Here is a 10,272-nt window from a genome sequence, read left to right on the forward strand (position 1 = left end):
TGTCCGAATGCGTTACTCTTTCCTCCTAGTTGTAGGACTTCCACTCAGCCAGCGTTCCTGTGGGTCTGGGTGATGTCCCTTCCGTCTTTTAGTTTCACTTTTGAAATGGTTGTTCGAGGCGGCAAACTCCGGCGTTAACCTATGCCGCCATCTTGGTTCTCTACATATTATTTTTTGTTTATTTTCATAATGTACACAAAATTTTAATATACTGGCACATTTATATCATACACATACATGCAAACACATACATATTGAGATCCATACTTAAAACTTAACTTTTTCTTAATCCTTACCTGAGGATATGTTTATGATTTTAGAGAGAGGAAGGAGAAGAGAGAGAGAGAGAGAGAGAGAGAGAGAGAGAGAGCGAGACATCAATTGGTTGCCTCCTGTATGCACCCCGACCGGGAATCAAACCCACAACCTACTAGTAGGTATGTGCCCTGACTTGGAATCGAAACTGCAACCTTTTGGTGTACAAGACAATGCTCTAACCACCTGAGCCACCTGGCCAGGGTCATGTTTAAAACATTTTAGTGAATGATGTACAATCAATGTATAGAGGCGATTGCACAAACCAAGTCCTTCCCCATTCAACCTTATTAGCACCCTTAAGTTTCTAGCTTTTACTAGATCTAGGAGACCGCTGACCACAGGACTGAGTTTTGTTAGGTGTCAGAAACACAAGTAATTGATAATAAGAAATATTTGAGGGCTTCTCCCAACATAGGGAAAAGGATGGATGTAACATGTATCAAATACCTACTAGGAACAAGGTATGTGTTTCATTGGCTTGTTTTCATTTAGGAGCACAGAAGCTGAAGGATGCATTATCACCTGTGGGCTGAGACTAGGCATTTGTCTTAGGACAGCCAAGGAACTATTCAGAGAGTATGATTCAACAAGCACACATTGAACCTGGGGGCTAGAGATAGTGTCAATTTGTAACCAGACCCTATCCTAGAGAAGAAACTCACTGTCCTATCTCACTCACTATCCTTGAGAAACTTATTCTAGTACCAGAATGTTCCAGAATGTACCTGACTATCTTTCCCTCAAAGGAATTTCTGTTTCCTGCTATGCTAAATATTTTAAATATTCTTCTCTTCCTTCTACACAAATACACTTCTTCCATCTTGGCCTTTCCTTTACAGTAGTAGGTCCTCGGGTTACGTCTGAGGTCCATTCCTATGGCATAACATTACGCCATTTTTGCCGTAAGTTGGAACCCACCTACATAGGCACCTACATCACTCACATGGAGCGCATACACAGCAGTAGTGAAGTGAAACAGTAAAAAAAAAATTAAAAGAAAGATAACAATTCCTGACCTTTACTTGTGGTAAATAAATAACAAAAAATATAAAGCACATATGTACATACGTCAAAATGACGGAACTTTTTTTATAAATAAATGGGAGATGGCGATGTAACCACGAAACAATGTACGTCGAGTCTGACGTAACCCGAGGACTGCCTGTATTTCTTATCCTGCTCCTTCTCATTGTGGGCCAAACTGGGAATCCTAAAAATGATAACAGAGGCACATATATTTGTAGCCACATTGCTCCTTTTCTTTGCTTTTAGTGAAAGTTGACCCCATGTCCATGTCTCCACTGGAAGTCCCAAGTGACAGTGAGGAAAGTGCAAATGAGAGTGGATCCTTGGCCTTCCAGGGACTGCAGCAAGAGTGAGTACTTTTGTCTTTACTTCAAGTCCCTTTCTATGTATATATGTGTGTCTGTGGTAGAAATGGAGAAAATTCTCAGACATAATAGTAAGAATTTGGGGACAACAAAATATAGGAAAACCTTTCCCAGCAAAGGTATGAGTTTGTGTGCATATGTGTGCATAGACATGCATATTGTGGCAGAGTTAGGTTCTAATTGTAGATCATCAATTTTACCCTTGAAAAATCTGCAGATTTCCTGTAAAGTACAGTTGCTTAGGGTTTCTTTCTGTATGTTTAAAGCAGCCTTGTTATCCAGTGTTGGGACTAATAAAGTAGTTGGCTTGTGTTTTTAGCAACCATGTTGTATGAAAAATGTATTTCTTTAAACACAAGTATGAGACTTGTTAGAGTGAGGTGCTCATACTCTTTGGGAGCAGAAACCACCCAAGGAAACATTGCCACCTCCTGGAACCTGCATGTACTGAGCAGAATGGGCTAGTTGAGGGAATTGCTTGTACTGTATTACTTCTTCTTTTAAGGGTCTAGTAATAAATTTGCCTGTATGAAGTGGTCCCACTGTATGTATGTCCATTTATTTAGACTTCACGTTAAAATCATTCTTTAGCCCTATTTCTCTTTTTGTGCTCAGACCAGCAGCCATGACCCCAATGCAGGGAGAAGAGGCCCTTGACTTGAAAAGAAGACGGATTCACCAATGTGACTTTGCAGGATGCAGCAAAGTATACACCAAAAGCTCTCACCTGAAAGCCCACCGCAGAATCCATACAGGTCTGTCCACCTTCCCCCCACCCCAACACACACACACACACACCCCGTACACAGTCTCTGAGACTGATCCATTTATACTCGTGGATCAGGTTCCATTCATGGCTTTTACTCTTATACCTTGTTCCTACTCTAAGGTAGCTTTTATAAAACCAGCCTATGACTACACTTAGCCTGGTGTCTTCTGAATGGCCATCATCCCCAATTGATCACCTGTAGGTCTCTTTTTTTAAATTAATCTTCATCTGAGGATTAATTTAAAAAATCCATTGATTTTTTTAAGAAAGAATGCAAGGGAGAGGGATAGACAGAGAGAGAAACATCTATGTGAGAAAGACAACTTCAGCAATTAGTTCAGTATGTGGCCAATTTTGTTCCTTCTACACCCCTACCAACTCCCCCATCCCACACTATTATTTTGAAGCAAATTTCAGATATCATATTATCTTTGTCATAAATACTTAAGCATATATCTTTAAAAGGCAAAGGACATTTAAAAATAAGCTGAAGGGAGTGGCAGGAGATATTTAAAGTGCTCAAAGAAAGGAATCTAAAAATTCCTTAATATCAGATTTCCCCAGTTGTTTAATAAATGCTTTTTAAAAGTTTGTTCAAATCAGTATTTTTTAAAAGGTTCTTACATTAGATGACATAGTTAATGAGTAGGAGCCAACTATGCCAAAAGTTTAAGGAAAGTGTTGTTCTTATCTAGGCAGAGTACAAAAACTGGGAGATGGGAATAAGTTTGTCTTGTTCTACTAACGGAAGCCCAGCATTTGCTAGGGCATATTAAATGCAGCGGTTGGTGGTGGAAGCATGGAGTTGCAAGAGTAGAAGGGGGCCCAGCCAGAGTGGCTCAGTGGTTGAGCATTTACCAGCAGCATGCCCCTACTGGAGACCAAGCCCACAACCCTGTCATATGCCCTGACCAGGAATCAAACTGTGACTTTCTGGTTTATAGGTCGACCTTCAACCACTGAACCACACTGGCCGGGCTTTGTTGAAAGATTTTTGATTACTGACTCAATCTCCTTATTTGTTGATGGCCTGTTTAGGCTTTCTACTTTTTTTGAGCCAGTTTTGGTAGGTTGTATGTTTCTAGGAATTTATCCATTTCTTCTAAGTTACGTAGTCTGTGGGCATATAATAATTGTTCATAATTGTCCCTTATAATACTTTTTATATCTGAGGCATCCATTGTAATGTCTCTTCTCTGTTTTATGATTCTTAGAATTAGTGAGATGATCACATTACTATGTTGTACATCTGAAACTAATATAATACTGTATGTTAACTATAATTAAATAGCTGTAAAACAAAGAAAATAAAAAATTTATTATAAGATAAGATATCATGATTTTTAAAACATTCAATTGACATAGAAAAGTAAAAAGAGAAAGTCCTTTTCCCACAGTTTTTCTCCTCACTTTCCAGATATTCACTTACTGTTAATGAAGTATCTCATAATTTGCATTTAAGTATATCGATATTGCGCCTTTATTCTGCGTATTTCAACATGTACTGTGTGATCTACACACCCTAATAGGATCCTCTTGTGTTAATGTATTTCCTATTACTTTTTTCTCTTAGCTTTTTATCCAGAGCATACATATTCCATATATAACCCAGATGCAACCTGCGGATACTGAGCATGAACTATTTCAAAAAATTTGACTTAATGCTTCTCCTCATCCCACTCCATGCACTTTAATTTCTGAGCTGACACAGAAGAAGGCCTGTGGACTGAGCTGAGGGCTCCTTCTAGTGAATCACATTTTCTTTCTGTGGATCTGTCTCTACTTTAGAGTATTTGCTGGGAGGTATTAGAGTAGAGGATATGGCTGCTACAGCATGGTACAGGGTCAAGTGTCAAAGACCTCAGTTTGGAACCCAGGTTTATCATTTACTAGCTGTGGTCAGAAAAGAAGATATGTCAAACAGCCCTGTGAGATATTTTCTTCACCTTTAGAGATGATTAAACAGAGCCCCGGCCAGAGAGAAGTTACTTATTTCAGGTCACACAGCTGGTATGTAGGAGAGCCAGGATTCAAGCAAAGGCCTGTTGGAGCCAGCGCCTGCCACCTTAGCTTCTCTTTAGCGCTTCTGTAAGGTTGAAGGAGAGCCTGTCTTCAAAGTGATTGCCTCACCTTTTGACCAAAGCCTTGATAAAAGCTTATGGCCTGTTATCTTTTCAGTGTCCAAGCATCGCTGACTCCCCTTGTTTTTTCCTATTCCCCTTTTAGGAGAGAAGCCTTATAAATGCACCTGGGATGGCTGCTCCTGGAAGTTTGCTCGCTCAGATGAGCTCACTCGCCATTTCCGCAAGCACACAGGCATCAAGCCCTTCCGGTGCACAGACTGCAACCGGAGCTTTTCTCGCTCTGACCACCTGTCCCTGCACCGCCGGCGCCATGACACCATGTGAGCTCCACAGTCCTCACTAGAAGAGCTGCGCTAGTCTCATTCCTGTGTGTGTGCTGAAGTCATGACCATCTTTTCCTCTTTGACTTCAGCTTGCCTCTGGGATGGGACTGGAGTAGCTCACTGAGCCAGGTTGATGAGACTGGAGGAAAAGATAGCTTATTTCCCATGGTGGCTCCTCATATTCCATCTTCACATCTTCGTATAGGTTGAATAAAAAGTGTGGCACCCATGGTCACAGATGGGACACTTTTCTACAATAACAAAACAGGAATCCAACTCAAGGCTGTGAACAAACATATGCTGCTTTTTTCCTGTTTTTCCCTCCTTTTGTTCTAGAATTCTTATCCATATTTTTGAAAAATCAGTACTTAAAAGTGGTTGGTAGTGTTTTAAAATGACTTTTTTTTTCAAGTTCCTAGAGAGAAGAGGGCATAACAGTGTAGCTTATTGGTAGCATGGATTGGCATCCTGAGTATAGGACACATTCTCAGTGAATATACTGAGTCCCATACAAAACTCAAAGGTTTTGTAAATGCAATCCTATTTGTCCTTACAGTTTGGTTTTCACACAGTGCGGGCACTTCTGCTTCTTAAGTCCATTGAAGGGAATGAAGTGATCTTGTCCATCTCCTTCTCCTTCCTTCTCTTCCTCCTTCAACGTTAAGGATTTTACAGCACAGTCACCTTCTTTTTGGGTTAAATATTAGTTAGGACAAATATTTGAAGCGCACATTGACATGCCGGTAGGATGAAAAATGTTTCAGGAAGAGTATGTTGGACCATGACAGGAAGAAGCAGAACCACAATAATCCTGAAAACAAATAGAGAGGGACTTTCACTTGGATATGACGCTAAAAGTGCTGTAATCACAAACCTCATTCATATGGCAGCCTGTTGAGACAGTGTCTTGAGGGGCTGTACTGTACTGTTTATTCTTTTGTTTACATAAAGCAACTATTATGAGTGTAATGCATGATGAGAAATCATACACTGGGGCCATGTCATAGAAAGGTGAGGGGTTGTAAGAAAAATATTTGTTCATTCCATGGCATTATTAGCATGCATTCCTGTGTTTCATTTGGAATAGGAGGCTTTTAGTGAAAACTGAGATACAGAAAGTAATTCGATGTTCTGCAACTGCTACAAGCACCTATGGCATTTCTTTTAGCCATTATAGCATATTGCATAATATAGACATTTGGTTACCAAATCTGACTATTTCATAATAGTCTCTGAGACATAAAACCCTGTGTTCCAGGCTCTGGACCTCAGATCTACCTCCACATGTCATATTTCCTCTCTTCAGGGGGAGGGGGAGTTTGTATCACTTAACTTTGGACTCAGCCTCTCTCCTAAAGGTTCATATGGAACCCCTTTTCCTTGGCAGATATTCAACCAGTCCCTGCTTACATATTTTAGGTTACTACCTCCCAAGGTTTGTCCATTCTGAATACATCATAGAATTCTAGCACCAATGAGGGATCCTATTAGCCATGTAGTCCTATCCAGCATTCATATTTTACAGATGAGACAAATACGGGTCAGATTCTTTCCACAGATGTTCCTTGAGGCCTTATAGACCTGCACACTCATTCTCCTAGGGGTCACATTGTTAAACCAGATTAGAGAAAAATTTACATGATTGGTTGCAGTATTTGTCCAATTTCATATGTTATGCTTCAGAAAACTTTAGAACACTCAGTTGATTAGATAATAAGTAAAGTGTGCCTGTGGTATGGGCATATAACATTAGGTACACAATATTTCTCTTCTAACACTTTCTGTAATATCTCAGAATTGATTTACCTCATTTAAACATATAATGTCCAGATCATAAACCTTTATAAATTCAAGGCCTGCCTGTATTATTCAAAATGACACATGGATTTTTACTCTTCTCATTGTTATTTTGAAACAGACTTTCCCCTGACTTTTGGTGTGTAAGTTCCATACTATAGACTGAAAGGGAACGTTTATGTAGCGCTAAGATTGTTAAAGGTGACTTACCATCATACATATTGGCTTAAGCTTATAATTGAGTAGATGATACAGTGTTTCACAGTAGAGTCCAAGGACCCATTTTCTCCAGGGTTTGGATCCTGAGATTCCCTTTTCCAGAGTTCATAACTGTCTTACACCCCCGGACCTCAGGATCTTTTGCACTGGAGCATATAACCTGTTTATAAATAAAGGCTATCAAACATCTATTGTACTAACTATGATGATCACATTAAAATTTCTAATATTGCTATCTCTGCCACCCCTAAACCTTTATTCAATTTTTCCCTGCAAAGCAATGAGGGATTTTGTTACTGCTTTATTAATAGCCCCTCCAAATAACAATAAAATCATTCCAATCATTATATATTCTTTAAGAGATGTGTCAACATTTATTAAGAGTATTTCATACCATACAGGGATTCAAATACAGTACAATACAGTACTGCACCAAAAGCACATAGAATTTTGTTAAGTAGACAGATGAAAAGGAATGGTAGCTCTTTTTAAAAAATATGTTTTTATTTATTTTTAGAGAGGGAGGAAGAGAGAGAGAGAAAGATAGATAGAAACATGCATCAGCTGCCTCCTGCAAACCCCCTACTGGGGATTGAGCCTGCAACCCAGGCATGTGCCCTGATGGAATTGAACTGCGACCTCCTGGTGTGTGGGACAATGCTCAATCCACTGGGCCACACCGGCTGGGCAGGAACTGTAGCTCTTAAGTAGCCTTGTTCGCTGGGACTGAACAATATCCTGGGATTTGTTGCAGTGGAGTTCTACCATCTGTAGGTAATTGTCAGTTGAACATAACTATTGATGATTATAATTGGAAAATTCTGGAAAAACTGAAGAATGTGAATTGGTTAGTTAGATTAGGTGGAAAGAATTGTGGACAAGACAGAAAGATTTGTGAGGGTAACTTCTTTTTAAATAAAATATTTATTTTTAGGACAGTTGCAAATTTACAGAAAAATTGTGAAGATTCTACAGAGTTTCCCTATACCCTACATCCAGTTTATTAACATCTTTCCTTAGTATGGCACATTTGTTAGAATTAATGAAGTAATATTGATGCTTTATTAACTAAAGTCCAAACTTTATTCAAATTTCCTAAATTTTTACCTAATATCCTTTTTTTGTTGTTGTTGTTACAGCATCCCATTCAAGATACCATGTCACATTTAGTGGTCATATCTTCTTGGGCTTTTCTTGAATGTGGCATTTTTTCAGATTTTTGTTTCCTATTGACCTTGACACTTTTGAGTAGTATGTCCCTCAATTGAGATTTGTCTGATATTTTTCTTATGATTAAACTGAGGTTAAAATTAGGAAGACCATAGAGGTAACCGGCTCTTTTCATCACATCAAATTCACATGATTTAATCTTTGATGTTAACCTGGACTGCCTGGCTGACATTGTGTTTGTCAGCTTCCTCCTTTGTACTTTCCCCCACATTCCATACTGTACTCTTTGCAAGAAAGTCACCATGCAGCCCACACTTACGGAGAGCGGAGTTGTGCACCACGTCCTTGAATGTGAGTATCTATACAAAAAAAATTATTTGGAATTCTGCATGGGAGATTTGACTCTTCTCCCTCATTTATTTATATAATAGGTTTACTTGTATCAGTATGGACTCACATTTACTTTATACTTGGGGTTATAAGCCAATAAAATTTTATTTTGTATGCTCAAATTGTTCCAGCTTTGGCCATTGGATGCTCTTTTGGGTTAACTCCCTAGTCCTTTTGACATACCCCTGTCATTTTCTTTTTAAGCATATATTTATTTGTTGGCACTACAAGATGCTCCAGGCTCATCTTGTATATTTTTGGCCCACTCCTATAATCAACCATTTCTTTAAGGAGCCCCGATTCCTTTTAATGGATAACTGTATTAGAAACCAAGATCTAGGGTTAGGTATGCTTATGGCTACTGGAGTATTGTTGCTTCTAGGCCATCTCAGCTGACAGAACAAGCAAATATATGTATGTACACTAACTCATGTATATATACACATATCTACAAAGATTTCTATATGTAATCTTCCATATCTTTATTAAGCTAAACGTGAGTTCATACTGATGTTGCCAACAGCAGCCCATCACCAAATGTATCATTCTAGCCTTTTCCCTTTGCTTATTTGTAACCTCCCACTCAAACAGTAAAAAGCCTGTCTCCCTCACTCTGACATCTATTTGCTCAATTGTGCAATTCTAGTATAAATATATAGCAGTATCTGAATTGTTAATCTGTACACTGTGGATAACAACTGGAACACAGTGCTTATATGTATGATAGTAACATCTTTTCAAACTCCAACAACTTTTCGAAACAAAGTGATCTGCAAAATTTAGGAATTAGGGATTTCTATGTTCTTGGTTCCAAGGATTTGAGAATCTATTCTGCCCCCCAAAAGTTTCTTCAATAACCAAACCATTAGGGATTGAGCCAATCTTCAATAAGCCTAGGGAAATTATTGATTCCCCCATAGTGTGCCAATATCTACACAGAGAGATGGACCCAGAAGAAAGTAGGTGTGCCCAATTAAAAGTAAAATATAACACTATCCTTTCTCACTGGCAGATATGGCTCTCTGACATTAAGGGTGCTACCCTAAGTTACCTCTCCCGTATTTTCCCATCTCTCACTTGGTTGACCTTAGGCAAGTCACATCACCTCTCTGTGCCTCAGTTAACCCATCTGTAAAATGGGAATCTAAATATCTACCTCACAGGAATGTTGTGAGGATTCTTATTAATGGATGTTGGCAACAATAATGGGAGATGCCTAAATGAATAAAAAGTATTATGATCATCACTCTGATGATAATTCTAATAACATATTTTCCCTAGAAAATGGAGAGGATTCGGCTTTCTGGGTGATATAGAGCTAAATTTGAGTCAGTAATAAGGATAATTGAAGAGTGGTCACTGGAAGCAATATTATTTCCTATTCTACTTTCACTTTTCCTACATTCTCCTTGTTATTAACTATAGAATTCTGATCTGTTTCCAGACTCAAAGCATATTAGAGCCTAAAAGGATAGGTAGGCAAAATCTATTGCTACAAATGCTGTATTCCCCTTTCTTCACTCTGCCTGGACCACATTACATGTCATCCTGTCAGAAGCACAAAGGCAATTTCCCAGAGCCCTTCAGACACTGGTTCAACTTCACCAGTTACATTTCTCTCTTTCCCCACTTACTGTACCCTGAACAGTATAGGTAGGAGGGAAGTGAGGTGGATGTTTGGGGTGGGAGTGGAATGGAAGAGGATGCAATTTATACCAATGGCAGGATAATTCTCACTCTGGTTTCACCTTCCATTTCCTTTTCTGATGGTGGATTGAGGGCTGAGGGAGAGAGATTATTTTGTTAACTGT

General features: G+C 39.0%; 1 protein-coding gene across 2 annotated transcripts in view; it reads left to right on the forward strand.

The window, feature by feature from the left end:
* The window catches only part of KLF8 (Kruppel-like factor 8), a 73,791-nt gene extending 66,543 nt beyond the window's left edge, over nt 1-7,248 (forward strand). For both annotated transcript variants that reach the window (XM_006760194.2, XM_006760192.2), the window contains exons 4-6: nt 1,591-1,693; nt 2,325-2,464; nt 4,705-7,248. In XM_006760194.2, coding sequence (XP_006760257.1) covers nt 1,591-1,693; nt 2,325-2,464; nt 4,705-4,886 — 425 coding nt within the window. In that variant the 3' untranslated portion in view covers nt 4,887-7,248. The remainder of the gene's footprint in view (nt 1-1,590; nt 1,694-2,324; nt 2,465-4,704) is intronic.
* Nucleotides 7,249-10,272: the final 3,024 nt, after the last annotated feature.

The sequence above is a fragment of the Myotis davidii genome, unplaced genomic scaffold (genome assembly GCF_000327345.1).
Source record: "Myotis davidii unplaced genomic scaffold, ASM32734v1 scaffold2677, whole genome shotgun sequence".
NCBI classification, from domain to species: Eukaryota; Metazoa; Chordata; class Mammalia; order Chiroptera; family Vespertilionidae; genus Myotis; species Myotis davidii.